At 47.6% G+C, this 24,480-nt stretch overlaps 1 protein-coding gene and 1 long non-coding RNA gene across 6 annotated transcripts in view; one reads left to right on the forward strand and one right to left on the reverse strand.

The window, feature by feature from the left end:
* Window positions 1–24,480, forward strand: part of ATP2B4 (ATPase plasma membrane Ca2+ transporting 4) — a 107,368-nt gene that overhangs the window by 33,347 nt on the left and 49,541 nt on the right. For all 5 annotated transcript variants that reach the window (XM_047753810.1, XM_047753812.1, XM_047753808.1 and 2 more), the window contains exon 2: window positions 16,993–17,659. In XM_047753810.1, the coding sequence (XP_047609766.1) occupies window positions 17,467–17,659 (193 nt within the window). In that variant the 5' untranslated portion in view covers window positions 16,993–17,466. The remainder of the gene's footprint in view (window positions 1–16,992; window positions 17,660–24,480) is intronic.
* LOC125111746 (uncharacterized) lies at window positions 11,179–20,132 on the reverse strand. The gene is made up of 3 exons (XR_007130928.1): window positions 19,764–20,132; window positions 18,943–18,997; window positions 11,179–12,269 (listed from the first exon to the last, which is right to left on the reverse strand). It is a non-coding gene; the product is annotated as an uncharacterized LOC125111746 (long non-coding RNA).

A 24,480-nucleotide genomic window follows, 5' to 3' on the forward strand; every position in this document is an offset into this window, starting at 1 on the left:
AAAGCTCCAAAGCCTTATACTCAGAGCTGTGAGCTCTGTAGCATTTTTTTTCCAAAGAGGGACAGGAGCCTCTAGATTTTCAGATCTGCTAAAAGGAGAAAGTTTCAAACAAACCAGCCCTGTGTAATCCTTTTACAAGTAGGTTAGGAATGGGAGCGGCGCTCTGTGTAGGATCTGGAGTATGAATGCAGGCAGCATTACCTGGGAATCCTGACGAGTATTCTGGAGTGTGGTCTACAGTTATTTTTCTTATGCTCTTTTTCTCCTTTTCCTTTTCACCGTTACTCAGAAGACTAGGGTTGGAGGTGGTTATCTTTTCGTTTACACTAACTTTCTTTTTCCTTTTCTTCTCTTTGACATGTTTGTACTTCTTGCTCTGGTGCTACCTTTTAAAGCCCCAAGTTGGGAATCCAGGAAGCTGTGATGATTAACTGCAGGAGGCCAGGAGAAGAATTCCACAGCCTTAGACGGCAAAGTTTCCACAGCCTCCCTGCCATGGGACTTCCCCGGTGAAGGAGTCCTCTTTCTGGAGTTGGCTGTTGGGGGAGGGAGGGGACAGAGCGGGCTGGTGTGTCCTCAGCTTCTCTTTGGACTTGGCAGCTTGCAGAGGGAGGGCTCCGTGGCTGAAGCCCCAAAGGGAGGGCACTGACCCCTCTCCATGCACTGAAAAGGATTGTTCTCTGGTGATGGAGATCTTAGTGACTGGCAACAGCTGGCCAGGGCACATGAGACTGGAGAAGCTGGGAAAAGAATGCTCCTGCAAACTTTTTGCAGAAACAAATGTTAGGCAAATGGTGTGAGATGCCTATGAAGGTCTGGCTCTGCTGAGTTAAGATGTTGCTCCTCCTTCTCTGGTCCTCTCTGCAAATTCTTGACTGCTGAGTAGTGGTGGGGAGAGCTAGAAGGTGGCCATGTCACCAGGGAGTTGGATGTTAGCCTGCCCCCAGTATTCCCAGCCCCAGTTTTATAGACTCAGAGTGGAATTCAGATGGAGTGGTGGAGCCATCTTGCAGCTTGTGGTTGGGTAGGACTAGCTCACAGGTTCAGTTCTGACTTTTCAGCCTGTGGCAGCACTGAGAGGAGCCAAGATCAGACTGTAGCCCCAGGGCTCTTTTGCATCTGTCTAATCTCCCAGCCTCTTCTGCCATGAGGCCACTTCCCTATTTATACCCGATTGGGAACTTGGCCAGGCACACTAAATTCTGGCTTTAGCTTTCTTTTTTTTTTTTTTGTCTTTTTTTTGCGATTTCTTGGGCTGCTCTCGCGGCATATGGAGGTTCCCAGGATGGGGTCTAATCGGAGCTGTAGCTGCCAGCCTACGCCAGAGCCGCAGCAACACAGGATCCGAGCCGTGTCTGTGACCTACACCACAGCTCACAGCAACGCCGGACCATTAACCCACTGAGCAAGGGCGGGGATCGAACCCTCAGCCTCATGGTTCCTAGTCGGATTCATTAACCACTGCGCCACGACGGCTTTAGCTTTCAATGCATAGGAACAGTCTCCTGTCCCTCCTCTCTCCCCATCTCTGTTAGAGCTTCTCACTTCTGAGTCCTCAGTGTTTGCCTCTGATTCAGGAACAGTTAGATACCCCATATTGGACTTAGCCGGCAAGCTCTGAATGCACTGGGGAGAATGCAGATTGGTTCACAGAGTTCATCCTGTGTGCCTTTGGGCCCATCATCCATGACCACAGTGACACAGATTGGTCCTGTGTGGGTGCTAGCTGTGTCCCAGCTTGCTTTTCAGCACTTGTATACCCCTTCATTATTTGGGCCATTGAGGACCAGAAAGGGATGTTTGGTTTCAGAAATTACCCAGGTAAGGAGAATGGAATTCTGCCCATTAGGTTGTCCCTAGAGATGTGGAAAAAAGAGAATGAGAGAGATTTGGGGATTTAGATAGATGGATAGATAGATAGATAGATAGATAGATAGATAGATAGATAGATAGACAGACAGACAGACAGACAGACAGACAGACAGACGGACGGACGATGCGAGGAAGCAAGAGAAGGAAGGAGGGAAGAAGAGAGGGAGACAGGAAGAGAGGGAGAGATGAGGAAAGGGATATACAAAGATCTGAAAAAACAAAGCGATAGCTTGGAAATGAGATATAGAGAGAAAAATGAGGAGGTGGAAAGAGCTTGGTACTAGGTATTTTTCCCGTGATTTCTGGCAGCTCAGTGCTTCAGAAATAATCCAGGAAACATCCTCTTTTTTTTTTTTTTTTTTTTGGCCACTTCCTCCAGACCTTCCCCCCTCATCACCGTCACCATAGTTCTCCTCCCAGGTTTTTCCTTGGAGGTAAGGAAATGATGTTTAAAATGCTGTGCGTGGGAGTTTAAATCGAATGGGTGCTGGGAGAACTTGAATTCTTTATAGTTTACCTTTGCTTCTGCCCAGAGAGTGGATGGGCAGTGACGGCTGGTCTCCCGTCTATCTGCACCAGAAAAGCTCTGTGACTGTCCTGGAGAACCAGGGCAATGTGCCTCCGGTCCCTTCTGTCCCCCAGCCCCATAGCCCCAGAGTGAGGAAGGAGAGGATGGGGCATAGGCTCAGGGGGAGGTTCTTGGACTATAGACAATTGATTTTCTGTCCAGATTGGGTCCGCTTCTGGGCCTTCCATCTTTCTCCCTCCCTTGGAAACAAAAGCACTCGGGGTGGCGGGGGTGGGGGGGGGTACTTCATGAACATGGTGGGTGTGGGGGTCATTCATGAACACCACACATTAGGCCAGGCTCTGGGGCAGGTGCTGGGAGAGAGAGGTGATACACCCTTTCTGCTCACTCCGAATCTCTCCCATGAGACTTCCATAAACAACCCCCAGCTGGGGCTGACTCACCTCTCTGCCTGCCCTTTGTCTCTTTCAACAATGGGCCCTGTGTCTGTCACCGAGGATCTGCGCCCTTTTGAATAGGTGCTCTTTCTAGCCATGATTTTTTGGAAGCTTACTATACCTTGGGGGTTCTGAGACATACCTGCTTCTTTGTCTTTTTATGTATTCCCGAGTAATGCCTCTCAGCTTGAGTAAATACCCCGTGACTTAGGAACAGCATCCCTGGGGTCTGTGACGCTCTCAGCCTACCCCTAACCAGCCAGGACCATCCCCACACTGGACCCTTTCGTCACTGCCTCCCTTCTCCCTTCCTACCCTCCAGGAACAATGGGATGCTGATGACAGCTGGTCTGACAAGCCCAGAAACCATGCCCGCTCTGCTCTTTTGACCCCAAGGTGCTGCCAAGACTGATTTCTGTCCCAAGTTCTGATTTTCCCAGCAAGACTTCAGCTGCTAAGCAGGGCTGTCAGTTAGGACTGTGACCTCTCCTGGGGCAGCAGTGGGTATGTCCCCTGTGGAATCAGCAGCAGCTTCCCCCTTCTTTTTCCTCTCTCCTCCCCGTGGGGGCTGTTCTCGTTGATAGCCTTGCTGAGCCATGGTGGCATCTGCCAGACATTCGTTATAATCGGAGATGGAAGGAATTGAACAGTATGGGATTTGTTCTTCTTAACATTGCCCTAACTTTATTTTAAATCTGATTAATATGCCCATGGGCATTGGGTTTTTTCCTCCTGCTTAAAGGTGTACCAATCCAAAAGGAACTGGAATAAGGTGGAGACAGAGGGGTGATCTTTTGTATCCCAACCAGCTGTTTCTGGAAGGAGGCTCTCTAGTCCTTAGATATCACTCAGTGACTGGCATGCTTATCAGTTGGCGCACACTTTCAGCTTCGGGGTGTGTGCGATCACCACGCGGGCTAGTTCTTCTACTCTTCTGCCCTCTTGAGCTGTGTGTGACTGACGGCCCAGTTCTTGGTTCCCATTTGTTACTCTGTGTTTGGTGGGGGGAGTTCTAGGTAAGAGGCTATGGTGCCCAGCTGCCGGAGACAGATTTTTTTTTCTTTTCTTTTTCTCTTTTTTTTCTTCTTCTTTTCTTTTCTTTTTCTTTTCTTTTTCTTTCTTTTTTTTTTTTTTGTCTTTTTAGGGCCACACCCACAGCATATGGAGGTTCCCAGGCTAGGTGTCTCATCAGAGCTGTAGCCTCTGGCCTATACCACAGCCACAGCAACACCAGATGTGAGCCACGTCTGCGACCTACACCACAGGCTCAGGGCAACACCGGATCCTTAAACCCCTGAGGGAGGCCAGGGATGGAACCCGCAACCTCATGTTTCTTAGTTGGATTCATTTCCACTGCGCCACGACGGGAACTCCCCGGAGACAGATTTCTGATCACTCTCTACTTCTCCCAAAAACTTGTTCTGTGTGCCCAGTGCCCTGGAGGCGTCTGTGTCCCCAGAAGAACCAACCTTACTTTTGACCATCCTTCAGCATCTGAACCTCGAATGCTGACTCCTTGGTGACCACCCTAATGAAAACCTTGAATCTTGTATGAAAACCTTGAATCCCTTCACCCCCAGAGCTCCCTGAGGAGTGAGAATTGGATGAAAGTTCTCTGGACAAGTAGGGGAAACATGTAACCCTTCAGAGGCACCTCAGAGGTCATTTCCAGCAGCCCTTCAGCCATGAGGGGCCAGGCCACATGCTGAGTGGCACTGCACCCCTGGCTCTCTTCCCATGACCCCTGGTGGAAGCCTCAGTGTCTTGATGACACTGGGAGCCAGGGGGGGCCAGTGGGGAGGGGGGTGTTGTTAGGAATGCTGTTGTGAGGAGCCTGGCTTTGAGGGAAGGAAGAGGACAAAGCAGCTTTATCTCTTCTCAGTTATGCAAGTGGTTCAGAGATGAGAAAACACTGAGGTGGGGCCTTTGTCCTTGAGGAGCCAAGGCAGAGACATGGTGGGCAAGAAGCCACACATTCCCCCCCCCTTTTTTTTTTTTTAAGTTGTCTTTTTAGGGCTGCACCCACGATGTATGGAGGTTCCCAGGCTAGTGGTCTAATCGGAGTTATAGCTGCTGGCTTACGCCACAGCAACATGGGATCCAAGCTGCATCTGCAACCTACACCACAGCTCAGGCAATGCTGCTTGAGCGAGGCCAGGGATCGAACCCGCAACCTCATGGTTCCTAGTTGGATTCGTTAACCACTGAGCCACGACAGGAACTCCCATACATTCCCTTCTTTAAAGGAACTCACCATACTCTTCACTGCAGTTTCGCCCTTGCTGGCTCCAGTCTTGAATTCTGTTATCTGACTATACTCTTCGTGCCTGAGAAAGTTGTGGTGGCTCTTTTTTTTTTTTTTTTAAAGCTGTTTTAGGGGGTTGGGAAAGGAAAACTTTAAAAGTAAAATAATAAACAGACCACTCTGCCATTACAGGCACATAAATAGCTTCACCATAGCCAGGCTGCACACTCAGTTTGCCATAGCAACCTCAAACAAGTGTTTATAGCAGCCTGTCGCCACGACTGCAAAACAGCAGCTGCTGCTGCTCCACTGGCTGCACCCGGGCCACTGCCTTGGTGTCAAAGAGCGGGCAGGTACCCCCGGGAGCCATGGACCCCTTCTGTGGGAGCCGTGGAAAATGGCTGAGCAAAGGCAGTATGGGGTTTGGACATTCCCTTGGGGGTGGGTAATATTTGGGGAGCATGAAGTGACTGATAGGTGTCTTCTGTGTACCGCCCCACCTCTTATCTCCTACCGAAGGAAACAGGAGTGCAGAGGGGGCTTTGCTGCACTTGAACCTAACATGTTCCTCTGAACCTCATGAGGTAGCTTGTTTTAACTTTCTGAATAAATCTTGGCTTCTGCAACCCAAACAGGTTTCTTGCAACCTGTTCAGGGAGGTCCTCTCAAGTCTGTTTTCTCTGAGACTCACAGGAGAGGGTGAGGGGGACTTTCCTTGGGAAGATTCTGGGCTGCTCTGAGAAAGGAGACTGCCCCTGAGATGAATGGAAGCAGAAGTCAGCATCCTGGAAGGACTAAAGGAGGGAGAGATGTGACAAGACCCTCCTATGCCTCCCCTGTCTGCCTGAATCTGGGAACAGTGTTGGGACTGGGTCCCCATGCAAGGCTCTCAAAGTGTTTGTGTTTGTGTTTTTGTTTTTGTTTTTGTTTTCTTTGGCCACCCCACAGCACATGGAGTTTCTGGACCAGGGATCAGATCTGAGCCATAGTTTCGATGTAAGTCACAGCTGCAGCAATGCCAGATCTATAACCTACTGTGCTGGGCCAGGGATCAAACCCGTGTCCCAGTGCTCCCAAGACACTGTTGATCCCATTGCACCACAGTGGGAACTCCAGACTCTCAAAGTGCTTTAGGCCTAGTGTTGTTGGAGATTCTCGTGGCATTGTAAACTCCGCATCGTTCTCAAAGTGCTGTTCCCCAGACCAGCATCAGCATCTGCCTGTTAGGGAGCTTGTTGTAAATGCACATTCCCAGGCCCCACTCCACATTTCCTGAACTAGAAACTCTTTGGGAGCGCTCCGGGGAATCCTGATACGCACTCAGATTTCAGAATCACAGCTCCAAGGCACAACACAAGTGCAAGAGAGTCCAGTCTGCCCTCTTGCTGAAGACCAGAGCTGACTTTGTGGCTCCTGACTGTAATGTATGAACAAGGAAGAATGGAACTGGGGCGGTGAGATGCTAGGTTATTAGGAAGTGTGCCTGGTTCTCTTTCCTGATAAATACCATCTTCTTGGCATGGAGCCCTTATCCATTTGCCTGGGACCTCCAGGAAGTAGCTGGGCTGAGAGACAGGCTGGAATAGGCAGAGGTGGCGGTGGCTCTCAGTGCTCTGTACTGTCATGGAGACTGGGCTGCAGGGAGGCAATGGGAGTGCCAGCCAGGATTGGTGTCCTGTGTGTGGTACTCTCACTAGTGTCTGGGTCACACAGAAATTCTGTTTGTCTTCCTCTCCTCCTGAGCCCCTGGGACAGCTGCCCACGGCACTCCCTTTCCGTGGATGACATGTGGCCTCCTCAGTCTGAGGCCAGGAGGCTTCTTCCCTCTCACCCTGAGGCCTCCACCTGAACCTGAGGCATGGGAGCAATGAGATCCTGACTCCAGTGGCCAAGGCAGATGGACCCTCCTCTCCCTTTCCAAGAGCCTGGCGTGATTCTGCTGAAATATGTTTCTAAAAATAACCCAGGAGCCAATGCAGCGGCTAAAAAGCCCCTTTGTTCCCTTGGAACCAAAATGTGGAAAAACCACCGCAGCCCCAAGAAAGGCAATCCATGTTGCCCAAGGCCATGTGCTTACTGGACATTTGAATGCTGCTGCCCAAGGGCCTGCCTCCTGTCTGCTGACCTAGTGGCTGACTGTCCCAGTTTCGAGGAGCTGCACCTTACCTGGTATGAGAGGCAGATACTCTTGCTAATTCATATCCTGAGCATTTCCCACCCACCAGCCGGCTAGCACTCTTTTCATGAGACAATAGACTTTCGTTTGTTGTGGGGTTTTTTAAGTTATAGTATTTCTCCCTTTTTTATTTCATTTTTTAAATTACTCAATGAATTTTATTACATTTATAGTTGTACAATAATAATCACAACCAAATTTTATAGCATTTCCATCCCAAACCCCCATCCCATCCCCCCACCCCCAACCTGTCTCCTTTGGCAACCATAAGGTCTCTGAGTCAGTATCTCTTCTGCAAAGAAGTTCATTGTGTCCTTTTTTGAGATTCCACATGTAAGTGATAGCATTTGATGTTAGTGTCTCATTGTCTGACTGACTTCACTTAGCATGGTCATTTCTAGGTCCATCCATGTTGCTGCCAATGCCATTCTTTCTTTCCTTTTAATGGCTGAGTAATATTCCACTGTGTGTATGTACCACATCTTCTTGATCCACTCCTCTGTGGTTGGACATTTAGGTTGTTTCCGTGTCTTGGCTATTGTATATAGTGCTGCAGTGAACATTGGAGTACATGATGAGACAGCAGACTTTCTGGATGGTACTGTCACGCCCATTTGAAGTCAGCTCTTGCCCTCCTTAATCAACGGAAGGAAATGGTCAGTGCTGCTCTTTCATCGTCTGAATTTTTTGAGCTCTAGCTTGCTACGAACACTCCTTCAACACCCCCTGAGTCACCGGAGGCCACAGAGGTGATCTAGGCCAGTGTGACTCAGAGTATTTGGAAAGAGGGAACATGCCCTATGACTCTGGGCCTGAGGGACTGCCCTTTTTTGTCTTGATATATTGATGTTATTTTAGGATGGACCCAGGGGGGTGACAATACCCTGCTAGGCACTTTACTGCTTCAGTTTCCTGATCCATGGTATGTAGCTTCCTGTCTTCATCTTGATAGCTCCTGGGGTCTCTGACATGGGCCGGATCGACAGGCCAGATGATCAGAAACAGACTGTCATCTGCTTTGGGTCAATTCTTGGTATCACTGTTTAGAGAAAGCTTGTGCTATCTATGGGCCTGACCTTCTCCCTGCCCTCTGAAGGCATCTGGCCAGAACTGATAAATTTTGTCATCATTGTCATGGCGTATCTCACACAGGACAGCACCTCTAGGTCTGAAAGTCGTCACCATCATAATATATTTTATTTTTTAATTTTTTTGAACCTCAAGTGCATACTACTGAGTCAATCATACTATGGATTCATGGTCCAGGATTGTCACTGGTCCATGCAAGGCCCTTCCTGGTCTCACTGTTTCCCCATATTGCATGTCCTTTCCCTCCCTTGCCTATGAGCAGTGTTCTAATGTGATAATATGTATCTTTTTATTTAAATACATCCCTGGAGTTCCCATCCTGACACAGCAGAAGTGAATCAGACTAGGAACCATGAGGTTTCGGGTTCAATCCCTGGCATTGCTCAGTGGGTTAAGGATCCGGCATTGCCATGAGCTGTGGTATAGGTTGCAGATGCAGCTCGGATCCCGCGTTGCTGTGGCTGTGGCTGTGGTGTAGGCTGGCAGCTGTAACTCTAATTAGACCCCTAGCCTAGGAACCTCCATATGCTGCAGGTGTGGCCTTAAGAAAAAAAGCGAAAATAAGTAAATAAGTACATCCCTTAAAATGTTTAGTATTGCTTTATTTTAACTTTTTTTTGGCCGCTCCCATGGCATACAAAAGTTCCCAGGCCAGGGATGGAACCCACACCACAGCTATTACAGCAGAGACAACACCAGATCCTTAACCCACTGAGCCACCAGGGAACTCTCTCAAGTATTGCTCTAGATGCATGTGTTTTTAACTTTTGTTAAAGCACATTTTTTACCCCTACTAAGAGCTATTTTTAAGATCAGCAATACTGTTGTGTATACACTTGATCTGTGTTTCTAACTGTTGCATAATATCCTCTGTTATCTAGCTCACATATTTTACCTGTGGGGAGGGGATCCCAGGTTGCCTTCAACTCCATGTCACAAACGTCCCAGTGAACATCCTTACACACGCCTCCTTCTGGACTTACATGAGAATTTCTTTGGGAGATGCACCCAATTGATGACTGGGTCCAGGTTATGCCTAGACTTCATTTGGCCAAGTACAAGGTGGTTCTGAAGAGGAGGGGGAAATTCTGGATCCCTGAGGCCCAGGGGTTGAAGGCAACACATGTTCTCCAGATAGGTACTTTGTTTGATTCTAGCCCATGCAGTGTGCTGCTAAATTGAGGAAGACACGCTCAGGGTAGCAGACTTGGGGAGAAGGGGGGCAAGCAAGGGAGCTTCATGTATGCCACGTCCTCACCAACAGGTGATGTTTTCTTTACAAGAGAGAAGTTCCCATCAGAACCCAAGTCCTAGGGGCTGGCTGAGAATTAGCACTGGACTCCAGGACCAGGACCAGAACCACAGGCCACAGTGTGTCATGCTGTGGTCAGCACCAAGGCCTAGTTTTGGTGCCCTAGCCCTCACCTGGCTTCCTGGCATGAGCCTGGCTCTTGCTGATGGTGACAGGTGGTGCTGCCCACCACCTGAAATCCAGCCAACATACTCTGCCTCTGACCTTCTCCCCATATGCCTCCAAAGGGCCTCAGTAGACAGAAGAGGGTGTGTGCTCAGGTCTGCTCTGCAAGCCAGCAGGCATTAGAGAGCAGTTAGGGCAGGGCAGGCATGGGGAAGGAAAGAACCTAGGACTGTGGTGAGGATGGCTGCTGGACCCGAGCAGCAGGGGCTAGTGAGAGTGGGCTAGACTCTGGGTCCCAGGAGGAAGGGGCCTGTAATGAGGAGGGAGCAGAGCAGCCTCTGTGTGGAGTTTAGTCCTTTAGAGAGAAGGGCCAGCCAGGGACATTTCATGCCAGGCAGGCTGCCACAATCAGGTACTTGCCAGCTTGCTTTCTTTCTCTTTCTTTCTTTTTTCTTTCTTTTTTTTTTTTTTTAAGGCTGCCCCCTGGCATATGGAGGTTCCCAGACTAGGGGTCTAATTGGAGCTGTAGCCGCTGGCCTATGCCACAGCCACAGCAATGCCAGATCTGAGCCGTGTCTGCGACCTACACCACAGCTCTCGGCAATGCCAGATTCTTAACCCACTGAGCAAGGCCAGGGATCAAACCCACAATCTCATTGTTTCTAGTCAGATTCGTTAAACACTGTGCCATGACGGGAACTCCTTTGCCAGTTTTCTTGAAAGGCCTTCTTGGAGGCATGGCAGTGCCAAGAGAGGGTGAAGCTTAAGACAGTAGGTAATGGCGCTAGAAGCACCACTGCTGGAGAAGGGAGGGAGGGGATATAGAGCAGGAGCTCTGTGCCTCTCCCCATCACTATGGCTTGCGAGGATGTGGGTATGAGATGATGGAGTGGAGGGAGCCCTCATCCCCGCTCTTGAGATCTCCAAGTGGGAATTGGATATGCTTGGAATCCTGCCAAGCCAGAGCCAAGGGCTACACTGTGTGGGGGCAGGGATAGAGTGGGGAGTGTCTGTCCCCGATAAGCTGTGCATCTACCCCCACTCTTGCCCAGGAAGCCCAAAGAGGTAAGGAGGTGTTTCCCTGACCTGTTTCAGAGCCTTTAGGGGTCATGGGCCAGAGACAGATAGATTTATATGGGCCTTCTCATCAAGCTTTAGGAAGTAAAACCATAGCTTTGTTTGCATTTTCTTTTCTTTTCTTTTTTTTTTCTTTTCTTTTTTTCTTTTTGGGGCCACATCTGCAGCACATGGAAGTTCTCAGGCTAGGGGTTGAATCAGAGCTGCAGCTGCCGGCCTACACCACAGCCACAGCAATGCCAGATCCGAGCCATGTCTGCAAGCTACACCACAGCTCATGGCAATGCTGGATCCTTAACCCACTGAGTAAGGCTAGGGATCAAACCTACGTCCTCACGGATACTAGTCAGATTCGTAACCCGCTGAGCCACAATGGGAATTCCTGTTTCCATTCTTGCAGGATCATCCTTGTACTTGAGGGAGGGTGGCTTTGGATTCAGACTAGAACACAAATCCTAGTTCCCAAATCTGTATTTCCCTGCTCTAAAATGGGGTGCTCTTACTGTTAGGAAGATTTGGTGAAATAATATATGTAATAATAGCTACTAAGTATGGACCAACTACCACATACCAGCCACTATGCTAAGCTGCTGCCTGTATAATACACGTGTGTGTGTGTGTGTGTGTGTACACATACATGACTTCTCTCTAAATGGGGAAGGGTGAGCTTGAAGCAAGTTTCATATTTCAAACTGGTGCGTTCTGAGGTGGGACCCGCCTGCTCCCGTGACCATCCACCGCCCCCACGCCAGGTCTTTCCTTTTTCACTCACATCTTGCATGCCACTAATACTCTAACCAGAGCTTCTCCAAGTGCTGCCCACTCGCTTCTAAGCAGAGGCTCCCAGCCCAGTGAAGAGGGCAGGGCACGAGAGTTGGCCCCACTGAGCAGCCCCCGCCTGCAGCCCAGAGGCCAGCGTTGAGCGTAGCTGCTTATTATTCCAGGCAGGTCCGGCTGCAGTGCTGCTCCAGCCTGAAGCCCGAGGCCCCTGGCCCCTCCTGTTTCCTTTCTCCTGTTTCCATTCATACTTCATTTTCCATGCATCATGCCAGATTCAATAGGAGCCTTTGGCAGGGGAGATTCAGGGGGTGGGTTCCTTTCAGATCCTCAAAATGCCCTGCTCTGTCTCCTACATGGAGAGTTAGGCTTTTTCCTCATAGTCTGGGAATGTATCTCATCTGTAGCACCCCAGGAAAGTTTCTCAGAGTAAGGGATTTCTTGACAACATTGGAGGAAACAGTGACTATTTTTTATGATTTGATGGCCCAGGGCATGAGGTTTTTGTTTTCTCATTTTGGAACTTATTGGGGAGCCTAGCTGCTGGTTGAGTTATCAGAAAGTGTAGGATGGCCTGCTTCTCAGGTATGTGCGGGAACGGGAGGGGCTTCTCTGTCACCCTTATTGCCCGGGATGTGGTGTAGTTAATTCTGAAAGAGAAAGAGCAAGTGTAAGAGTCAGCATTTCCTCTAAGTGAAAATGAGTATTCTCTGTACACTAGAGATTGCTTTTTTTTTTTGGCTTTTTAGGGCTGCACCTGCAGCATATGGGGGTTCCCAGGCTAGCGGTCAAATCAGAGCTACAGCTCTGATCCTTAACCACAGCCACAGCAACGCCAGATCCTTAACCCACTGAGCGAGGCCAGGGACTAAACCCGCAACCTCATGGTTCCTAGTCGGATTGGATATTTATTAGAAAATGAGGAGATCCAGACTTAAGGGAAGGAATAAAGAACAACGAAAAGAGCACCAGGCAGTCAAGGGCACTGACTCCCCAAAGAACAAATCACTTTTTATCTCTTTGGGCCTCAGTGTCTTCATCTGTAAGGTGGGGGTCCCAGCTGTCCTACCTAGAATTGATGTGACAGGAGTTCCCATCGTGGCGCAGTGGTTAACGAATCCCACCAGGAACCATGAGGTTGCGGTTTCAATCCATGGCCTCTCTCAGTGGGTTAAAGATCCGGCGTTGCCGTGAGCTGTGGTGTAGGTCACAGACGCGGCTCAGATCTGGCATTGCTGTGGCTCTGGCGTAGGCCGGTGGCTACAGCTCTGATTGGACCCCTAGCCTGGGAACCTCCATATGCCGAGAGTGCGGCCCTGGAAAAGGAAAGACAGAAAAGAAAAAAAAAAAATAGAATTGATGCGACAGTGCTTTCACATGTCATTACAAGGTGCAGAACAGATGTCACAGGACTTTAGGAGGAACACAATTTAAATGATTTAATGGTCGTGTAAGTAGTATGATTTCTTGCCCCTGCATGAAGGGATGAGAGGGCTCGCTCTTCCATCCTCTCATCATTAGGCAGGCAAAATGCTAAAAACGGGGAGTGAGAATATACCTTACCCAGAAGGCCCTGAGCCCAGTGACTAATCTAGACCTGACAAGAGGTGGTGCCTCCCAGGCGTCTGAGCCTGAGACAGCATAAGCACTTACAGATTACTCTTTGCCAGTTGCCTAATAAGGTTAGGGGCTAGGCAAGCTCAGCCGTTGCAGAGAACTCTTCTTCTAAGAGCTCAGAGAGAAGTACTGGCACCTGCTATGCCTCTGAACTCTGGAGGAACTTTCACAGAGAGCCCACCTTAAACAGGTCTGCCCCTTTAACTTTGTGCCAGCAGCTTAATGCTTGACCTATGGCTGTGTCTCTAGAGCAACCTGAAGCTGACAAAACCTCATTCTTGTCTACTTGTCCCATGTGTTCTAATCCTAAGTGACCTGGTCATCTATGGGAGTGGAAGAGTCGGTCTTCTTTGATACCTTCAGACTGTCCCCACTTCTCTAGAGATCCAAGGCCGTAGAGCCTAGTGGTTATTGCTAATGGTTCCAACTTAGCTAGTGGTTATTTCTAATGAAGCTGCCTTGGAACTTTCCATTCTTTGGGGTATAGGAGTATGCCTGGCAAGGAAAGATGAAGAGGTACATGGAGCTTACTGTTCTTCTGCTTAAAGGGCTAGATAACTAAAGTTCATTAAGATCAAATTAAGCTTTTTCCCATCACATGAGTGTCCTCCTATACTGGACACTGGTCATCTTTCTTTCTTTCCTTTTTTTTGGGGGGGGGTCCACACCTGCAGCATACGGAGGTTCCCAAGCTAGGAGTCAAGTTGGAGCTACAGTTGCCGGCCTACACCAGAGCCACAGCAACACTGGATCCTTAACCCACTGAGTGAGGCCAGGGATTGAACCTGAATCCTCATGAATACTAGTTGGGCTCGTTACCGCTGAGCCACAGCAGGAACTTTCAGACACTGGTCATCTTTCATCTAAGATTTCCAAGCACTCTTCTATTTATAATCCCTATTTATAATCCCATTCCTTTATTACTTTCTTAGGATGATGTGAAAAGGTGGGGCTGATTCTCCTCCCAGGTAAAGGTGGGAGGAATTGAGCCCTAAGAAAACTAAGCACTAAGAAGGCCAAGTGATTTGCCCAGGGGTTGTCTGGAAAGACAGTAAGTCTGGTTCTGAATCTGCTACTGGTTATTCAACCAAAATAGTTAGCTGAATGCCCAGTCTACGCAGATTTTCTTCTAGGCACTGGGGAGAAAGCAGTGAACAAGTGAAAAATCTCTGCCTTCATGGAACAAACGTTGCAGTGGTAGAGATGAAAAAAAAGCCTCTGATTTACAGTTAAACTAGCTATCAGCACTGTTCTCACCATGCTCTTTTTCTTTCTTCCTTTTTTTTTTGCTTTTTAGGGCCACTCCCGTGGCATATGGAGATTCCCAGGCTAGGGGTCCAATCAGCGCTACAGCTGCCAGCCTACACCACAGCCACAGCAACACAGGATCCAGCCACATCTGTGACCTACACCACAGCTCACGGCAACACCAGATCCTTAACCCACTGAACGAGGGCAGGGATCTAACCCACAACCTCATGGTTCCTAGTTGGATTGTTTCCGCTGTGCCACGACAGGAGCTCCTCAACATGCCTGAAAGGTTAAGTTCTACTTGAGGATCAAACAGGCTTCTTGCTGCTATAGCCCTTCCCACTGCTTCCAGGTTTGGAGAAGAAGCTGAATGGGAGAGAAAGGTCTGTGGTATAGCCTGTCCTTATGCCAGTATGATTGCAGGGAGTTTGACACTCTGCCTCAGCTTCTTTCCTGACCTCTTGTTCTGCAGGGTTCTCTGACATCTAAAGAGAAACAGAGTATGATATTTGAAAAATACTAGCAACTGGGAGTTCCTTGGTGGTCTAGTGTTTAGGATTCAGTGCTTTCACCGCTGTGGCCTGTGTTCAATCCCTTGGTCTGGGAACCGAGATCTCACATCAAGCCACTGCACGCCGCAGCCAAAATAAATAAATAAAAAATAAGAAACAATAGCAACAACAACAAAACAAAACCCTGCTGGCATAACCTTTCCTAAGTCAGAGTAGCTCTAATAATCTTTAGTAGAATGAGGAGGCACACGGCAGACTGAGAGAGGGAGGGGTGTAACCACCTCCATCCCCGTGGAACCTGCCAAGAACAGGATTGATTCAAATCAGCAGGAACTTTGGCCGTATGTGATTTTTAGAAAAGTAATTGAGAAAGAGTCAAGTCCTTATCTGATGGTCCTTGTACTTATTTGTTCACCTTCTAGGAGCAAGAATTTCTTTTTTTTTTTTTTTTTGTCTTTTAGGGTCGCACCCTAAAAGCATATGGAGGTTCCCAGGCTCGGATTGGAGCTACAGCTGCTGACCTACACCATAGCCATGGCAATGCCAGATCTGAGCCACATCTGTGGCCTACACCACAGCTCACAGCAACACCAGATCCTTAACCCACTGAGCAAGGCCAGGAATCAAACCTGCGTCCTCATGGATACTATTCAGATTCCTTTCCGCTGAGCCACAATGGGAACGCCCAGGATTTCATCTATTTATTGGAGAGGGCTGTGCTGTGTTCAAGAAGAGCCCCTTCGCCTTTCTTTCTTTCTTTCTTTTTTGGGTCATGCCCGACGCATGTGGAAGTTCCCAGGCCAAAAATCAAACCCAAGTCACAGCAGTGACAATGCCGGCTCCTTAACCACTAGGCCACCAGGGAACTCCATGGAAGAGCCCTTTCACCTTTAAATAGCTGCTGTGTGGCAGTAGCGCCTGCATTACGCAGGGCAGCCTCTCTCTGAAGCTGAGAAGAGGCCTCAGGATAAGCCTTGTTCTCTCTCACCTTCATATTCTCACCTACACATCCTCTGCCACTGCGCCCCTCATCAGCATGCGTGAGAGGTAACATATGCCTTCCTGAGAGGAGAAATGCTGATTTGAGACCCTCTGGGGTCACTCACACACAGGCTAACTGCTCCCCTGCTGACCTGGTGATGGCCTAGGCGCTCTCTGAATCCATAGCTGTCTTATTCCTGCCACCCCGGAGAAACTTAACTCCTAGGCCCCAAGCTCACTATCTTTCCTCCTCAGAGGTCCTCTGTCCCCCTTTGTGCCCCCTTCCACCCTGTATCACCACCTGCCAGAGCATTTTACTCACTACTTCCCCCAAAAAAGCTTCTTGGAGGAAGGTGGGGCTTAGCTCCGAGATCTGACCTTAAGCACCTGACCTTGACAGCCACGGCCTGCTGCAGAATTTCCATACAGCATCAGGCTGAGTATTCTGAGGGGCCGCAGAGGATTGGGGCATCTTCTACCAGCCTGTCCGCCTGTTTTGTAAATGCGTGTGTTGGGAGTAGGGGAGGGTGCAGGGCATGGGGGAAGGTGGCAGACAGGCAGGCAACCCTCCAGCTCACTCTGGTCTGGACTCCTTTTCTGACCTCTTCTCACCCCTTAGAGGTAAGATCAGACTAAAAGATTCTGCTGCGGGTCCCTAAGATAGACAGACAGGGAGAGCATCAGAGCCATTAGAGGTCATAACCTTTTATTTCCAAGTCTCTGAGGTTGTGGGATTTGTGCTGCCTGGTTTAGAAGAGGTGAGAGAGGAAGACTGGGGTGTATCTGAATTTATTTCTCTACATTGGAGTTTACAAGCTGCTGGGGCCCCCAGGGAAGAAGGGGCCTCTCCTAACTCAGTTCGCTCAGCTCAGGCTTTAGCTATCAGTTCAACTCAGACATCAACTGTCACCTAAACCCTTGCGCTAGAATGAATACCTCTTGCCCTTGCAGGTGCTGGTCCCCATGCTGCTCTAATTGTTTCTTTTTGTCTATCTTTGAATCTTTATTCCAGAGATCCAGTTGTCATTGGTATCCAGGGAGCCCTCCTCTTCCTCCTCCTCCTCCTGCCGCCTCTCTACCACTGCAGTTGCTGGTTGTTGCTAAGGTTGCCTCCATGGTAACATGCACATCCTGTTTACACCTCCATCCGGGCAAGTTGGTCTAAGCTAGGAACCTACCTACCCTGGACAATCACTTCCATCACCACCTGGGGACACCAATCATCGTGACACGTGGTCCGCCTTCCACTCAGTCCCCCCATCCTCTTCCTCCTCCTGCTGCCAAGCTTCATATACAAAAAAAAGATCTGGGCCAGAGACTGCTGCTCTGAAGCTTATTGCACAAGACGCAGACGATCTATTTCCCAACCAGGCTCCCAGAGAAGCACGACGTCAAAAGAAGTGAGGCAGAGAAGCAAGAGACTCTGGTCTCTGGAAGGGAAAATTCACATTTCCTCTGGTCGAGGGGCTTGGTAACAACAGGCAAAATGACGAACCCAACAGAACACTCCTTGCCGGCCAACTCGATAGTTGAGACCCAAGAAGGGGAATTTGGCTGCACAGTAATGGACCTGAGGAAGCTCATGGAGCTGCGTTCAACTGATGCAATAAACCAGATCAATGTCCACTATGGAGGAGTAGTGAATCTCTGCAGTAGACTGAAAACCAACCCTGTGGAAGGTAAAGGCCATATCAGGCGTGGGAATTGGAGAAAGGTGGCTAGTATTAAAATATATCCTTCTCCCAGCTTCTAGAGAAGGCATATTTCTGGAGACTTTGCTGGTGGGCACAGTACGGTGCCTCAAGCACAGAGAGGAGGTGAGGCTATGGAAGAGAAATATCATTTCCTCCCAGAGATGATGTTTAGGGACTGGGGTATTCTCCAAAGATCATTATTTCTTCTTTTTTTCTGTAGTTATGTATAGAGGGAGAATATTTAATAAATGTTTACTAGAGGTGCTTTTACCAGTAAATCATCATTAAGTCCATTATTCTGTAGCAGTCTGATTGCAAAGGCTTGAAGATATAACTCTTCCCGCACACTGATCTTGCAGTGTAATAGGAAAAAAAGTGGGTAAGTCCCTCTACCCAATGTAGCATTTCCCTATGGTACCCAATTACAAACAGGATGGTAAATCATAAGGTATAGAATTATACCCACTATATCTTTGGATTATTACCTCTGTTTTCTGTCAGAGAATTACTGATGACTTTTTCAACCCTATCTGATGCATTTTTAATGTAGTTCTTCTTTGGTCTTAGAATGAAAAATCCAGTTTCATGCTTACCTGTCTCAGCCCAGTTTTGCCTCATCAAAATAGAGAAAGAACAAACGGAATCTTACTTGCTCACTTTTGCCTGCTTTCGGCATCTCTGTTACAGGTCCTATTGAGTCAGGCAGGTCATGGTTGAGTAGGCTGAGACAGAGCAAAGATCTTGTCCTTTATATGCCTTCAGCCTCTTGAGGTATACCATTTCTGACCCTTCCTTGGCATATCATATTTCGTGCCAATTCTAAGAAATCTTGGCCAATGCTATAAGTTAGTGACTTGGCGTCCAGACTCTTTAGGATTAATAAAAGGGACAGAGAGTTTTTTTATATAGGTATCTGTATACTGCCCATGTCTTGTTTTCTTTGCAATCAGAGATAGCTGCCCTGTATGTTCTCTGTACTTCTAGAATTTAGTTTCTTATCTCAAAGGCTTTGAATTCAAATACTGCTAGCCCTACCATTTAGTAGCTGAATAGCATTGTGCGGTTTGCTCACCCTCTCTGAGTAAACATCATTTTCTTCGTTGAAAATGATACTAATATCTAGCCTATGGAGTTACTGGAAGTAAATAATATTCTATGTACAATGCTCAGTGGGTGTTTAGTAAATTATTTGTCTTATATTAAAATAGAGTCCAGGTGTCTGAAGATACTTGCCAGAATATGCATGTCTATGGAGTATGTTATTGTACCTGGAGAGGTTGCTGAACGTCTTAACTGCAACCACTGTCCGTTGTGTCCATTTACCTGTTGATGTCAAAAAGATCTCGGTTAAGAGGGCGGTGCTTGGTTGATTTCATATGGTTCAGTCTTTTCCTTCTGTTCAGTATCTAATGACTGCCCTTGGGATAATGCGTCCTCCTTGTCTGCTAGATTTCTTTATTCTGCCACTTTCACAGTAGTATTGACGTTAAACAGAGGCTATTCCTATTATGTTTTCACTGAGATCATGCAGGCTTTAGAAACACCCACCAGAACTTAAGCAGGATCTTTCTTTTTCCCTTCCTATACTTTTTTTTTTTTTTTTAGGGCCGCACCTGTGGCATATGGAAGTTCCCTGGCTAGGAGTCAAATCAAAGCTACAGCTGCCGGCCTATGCCAGAGCCACAGCAACACGGGATCCAAGCTGCATCTGCAAACGTATACCACAGCTCACAGCAACACCGGATCCTTAACCTGCTGAGCAAGGCCAGGGATCAAACCTGCAAGCTCATGGATATTAGTCAAATTCGTTTCCTCTGCGCCACAACAGGAACTCCCCTTCCTATACTGTTTTTAATCCCTTGAGTCAGCTGTTTCTCTCGCAAAGCCAAACTCAGAAATCCAAATAAGCTGAAATCTGAGAAACTCCTAATAGCAGGGTCCAGATTTTCCTCTCAATTTTCCAAACCCTTTCTCGTAGCTGCTGTTGTTTACTACTTGGTTCCCAGAGAGCTTCCATTCCTAAAAGTCAACATATATATTCTATTTTAATCTCAACATCAAATATCAAATGCTTAGATTCTGTACTCACCTTGGTTTCAGAACTGTAGCCGAAAGCCTTCCTTCTGATGTCAGGTGCCTCTGTGGCTGTAGAGCCCGGCCATGACTATATTCCAGTACCCCTACCATTGGCACAGTTGTCCACTGCCATTCTCCTGCTCCCTTTGAGCACAAATATGTATCCTGGTTTATTTCAATATTGCAACTTACTATAGGGCTAGTCCTGGAACTGGAACAGAGGGGCAGGGCATCAGAAAACAACTTTTGCTTGAGTAATTTTTAGCCCCAGTGCCAACAGTGACCTCCTCATATGTGAGAAGAATCAAGAGATAGGAAAAGGAGACACAGAAGAGCTATGACACAGGAGTCTCTCCCTGGACAGGAGTGATGATGAGCTGTTCAGTTGGGCAGGCTGAGAAAAGAGCATCGGTATCCAGATGCCATAAAAAGACAGCCCATTCACAGAAGATCACACTGAGGTGCCTGACAGCCTGGCATATCTTTGACACCTGTGAGAGGCTCCTGCAGGCTAATAATAAGAATACAGAAATTTACCCAGTCCTTGAATTCGGCTGGTTGGAAACCAAGGTGAAGTAAATTTGGGAAGATTGGTTCCTAGAATATGACCCTTCCTTCTCCTTTATTTTCTGTTGGATTAATAGATACTTAGCATAGATTGGTAGATTGTTTTAAGCCACAGTTACTAAGGAACCTTCTAGAACTTGGAGTGTATAACATTTTTTAATGTGTTTTTTGTTTTTTAATTTGTATTGTTTGTTTGTTTGTTTATTTATTCCTGTCTTTTTCGGGCTGCACTCGCAGCATATGGAGCTTCCCAGGCTAGGGGTCAAATCAGAGCAGTAGCTACTGGACCACACCACAACCATAGTGACACCAGATTCATGCTGCGTCTGCAACCCACACCACAGCTCATGGCAATGCCGGATCCCTAACCCACTGAGCAAGGCCAGGGATCAAACCTGCGTCTTCATAGATGCTAGCCAGGTTCATTTCCGCTGAGCCACGATAGAAACTCCTGGAGTTTATAACATTTATAATACTAACATAGTTTTATTGTTCTAGATTTATACAGTTCTAAAGACAGGTGGGACTAGATTTCAATTCATTCTCTTTGTTTCTCTGTCTCTGTTTCTCTCTCTCAAGAGACTAAAAGGTTTGGAATTCCCATTGTAGCTCATAGGTAACTAAATTTACTAGTATCCATGAGAATGCAGGTTTAATCCCTGACCCTGCTCAGTGGGTTAAGGATCCGGTGTTGCTGTGAGCTGTGGTATAGATTGCAGATGTGGCACGGATCTGGTATTGCTGTGGCTGTGGTTTAGGCCAACAGCTGCAGCTCTGATTCCACCCCTAGCCTGGGAACTTCCATATGCCACGGATGAGGCCCTAAAAAAGCAAACGAACAAACAAAAGAGACCAAAAGCTTTAAATGACTCGCCTAAAGTCTTGCCATAAGGGAGAACTCGATGGAATAGTTCATGTTTTCCAATGCACAGTCCATTAATGCTGTGCTGCCTCTGCTAGAGCAGCAACACAGAGAATCTCACAAGTACAGATAATTTTAAAATGTGTTTTATATTCTAACGGCTGATAAAATGTCTAACTATAACCTCGAGTTCTCTTTGTGGCTCAGCAGAAACAAGCCTGACTAGTTAGTATCCATGAGGATGTGGGTTCCATCCCTGGCCTCGCTCATTGGGTGTTGCCTTGAGCTGTGGTATAGGCCGCAGACACCATTGGGATCCCACACTGCTGTGGATGCGGCACAGGCCATCAGCTGCAGCTCCAATTTGACCCCCAGCCTGGGAACTTGCATGTGCCACAGGTTCAGCCCTAAAAACCAAAAAAAAAAAAAAAAAAAAAGTCTAACCTGATGGTAATGTTATGTTAATTTAATATGGGCTTGTAACACAAGCTAGTTGGAACAAGAGGCGGCGCCCCGGTGACAAGAACTGGTCAGGCTCGAGAAAAGTTGGAGTTGCTCAGCCTCTGCAGTATTCAGCAACGACCAGCCACAGGCTGAGTATGAGCGAAAAAAGGGAAGGAAATTTAGGGAAATAGAAAGGGGTGGGGGAGACATGAATGAGGACACATTCTTTCATCTAAGCCACTAAAGAGTTCAGCCTTCATGGCCATGTTCAAAGCAAAGAGGCAGTGTGAGGCTGTAGTTCCTGAGTGAGTGGTTGTGTTGCCTGGGCTTTGTCAGTAGGGGAAACCTGAGCATTTTGCACAATGGAATCTTTTCAGTTTGCCTGCTTCTTTCCTCATTTCAATTTCGTCATCCCTCTTTCTTTCTTTCTTTCTTTCTTTCTTTCTTTCTTTCTTTCTTTCTTTCTTTCTTTCTTTCTTTCTTTCTATTTCGGCCACACCCATAGCATGTGGAAGTTCCTGCACCAGGAATCAAACAGCAGTGATCTGCTTTGCTGCAGTGACAATGACAAATCCTTAACCTGCTGCACCACAAAGGAACTCCCATCCTTCTCTTTGTATTGTCTCTTCTTTCCCTGTTCCATCCCCATCCCAACCAATCTCTCTCCAATCCCCAAAAAGCAGAGAAGTTTGGATGACCCCCACTAGAAAATAGTGTTTTATCTTCTGATCAGTTTTCCATGCCATCTCCTGACTTCCATGTGCAAGAAAAAGCTTTGTGAATCTGGAATGAGAATTACTGTGATTTATGAGGAAGAAAGAAGAGGTGTTTTCCTTAGTCTCAGACTCCTTTGTGTGCAGGAAGAAAAGAGGATCCTAGATGAGATTCTTTGGTCTAGGTAGAAGGCTGTATAAATTCTTCATTCTCCGTAGAACTTTCCACATTAGTCCTCAGCTATGTTACCCTTTTTAGGAGGAAGAATGATGTTTTTTGAGGAGGAGCTAGGCCGACAGTTAGGGGGAAGTCTGGGCCCAGACCAGAAAGGGCAGAGAAGGGGAGCCTTGACTAAACAGTAAATCATTACCTGCAGGCTTCTTTCAGAAAGCTAAAGACAGTGTTGAATTTGGATTTAGATGGTTGTTGGTAGCAATTTCTAGTTCATGCTTCCTTCATTCTCTGCCACTTCTTTTCTCCCCCGCAGAGTTTGGGGGTGGGGGAGGACAGTGGGATACAGAGGGTTTCTGATTTCTTTTCAACCACAGTAAGCAAATATTTGATGTCGAGCAGGTGCTGGGGACACAATGGCGAACATGACAGGGCAGGTTCTGCCTTCCATAGAGCTTACAGGCTATAAGAGGATAAACAAAAATTAAGACAATTTCAGAAATATCATCATAGTGCTATGATAGGAAAAAAGTGTGTTATGGGAACACATAGTATAGGGACCTAAGCTAAAGGGATTGCAGGGATGGGGAAGAGGCTTAGGAGTTGGCAGCAGGACTCCTCAGCTGTGTGATTTCTTGGGGGGGGGCGGGGAGCTCTGGCCTGTCCATACTCGGTGGTATTTGCTACCACTTACTAAGTGTTCCCGACCTAAGATGCAAGCGTCTTACAAAAATAAACTCACAGACAGACTTATAGTTAGCAAAGGGGATGGTAGGGTAGAGGGAGAGATAAATCAGGAGTTTGGGATTAACATATACACAGTATGATATATAAAACAGGTAAGCAAGGATCTGCTATATAGCACAGGGAACAATATTTAATAGCTTAGAGTAACCTACAAAGGAAAGGAATCTGAAAATAGAGCATCTTTACCTTGCATAATTACTTGAGCAGCTCCTAGGTTTGGGGATCTAAGATTCTTTGGGGAGTAAGTAGCAGGAGGGGAATGAATCTGTTTTAAGACAGCCCAGGAGGAGTTCCCATCGTGGCTCAGCGGTTAACGAACCCGACTATCATACATGAGGATGTGGGTTCGATCCCTGGCCTGGCTCAGTGGGTTAAGGATCTGGTGTTGCGTGAGCTGTGGTGTAGGCCACAGATGCAGCTCGGATCTGGTGTGGCTGTGGCTGTGGTGTAGGTCGGCAGCTATAGCTCTGATTCAACCCCTAGCCTGGGAACCTCCTTATGCAGCTCTAAAAAAAAAGAGACAACCCAAATTTTGATTTGGGTTCATTAACTGCAGGATTTAGGTTAGTATCTCCTGCCTTCTTAAGATCCTAAGGGTAAGCTGAGTCCCTGTTGCCTTTTGAGATCAGTAGCATGTTCTACACATTGGCACTAGTTTAAAGTGTGAGAGAGACTCATGCCAAAAGAGTATCTTGAAGGAGGGGAAGGGGTGGAGGTGGGCAGACCAGCTAGAACAGCCACACAGTGACAGCGATGTGGCGTGAGTAGTTGAGGCAAGCCCAGTACCTTCATAAAAGAAATAGGAGTTCCCTTCGTGGCTCAGTGGTTAACAAACCAGGCTAGTATCCATGAGGATGCAGGTTCGATCCCTGGCCTTGCTCAGTGGGTTAAGGATCCAGCATCGCTGTGAGCTGTGGTGCAGGTCGCAGACCGACTCAGATCCCGAGTTGCTATGGCTGTGGCATAGGCTGGCAGCTATAGCTCCGATTTGACCCCTAGCCTGGAAACTTCCATATGCTTCAGGTGCGGCCCTTAAGAAAAAAAAAAAAAAGCAAAAGCAAAAAAGAAATAGTACTTGGCAGAGGGGTGGGAAAGGTTTTCACAAAACCTGAGGGAAGCAACATCAACAGTGGGGCGGTTGGTAGATGATTGAGAAAGAGAGGAGAGTGAAACTGCTCTCTGATGGTCCCTCCTCCGCCTGCACAGAATTCCACCCTGCATCCTG

The sequence above is a fragment of the Phacochoerus africanus genome, chromosome 11 (genome assembly GCF_016906955.1).
Source record: "Phacochoerus africanus isolate WHEZ1 chromosome 11, ROS_Pafr_v1, whole genome shotgun sequence".
In the NCBI taxonomy this organism is placed as follows: domain Eukaryota; kingdom Metazoa; phylum Chordata; class Mammalia; order Artiodactyla; family Suidae; genus Phacochoerus; species Phacochoerus africanus.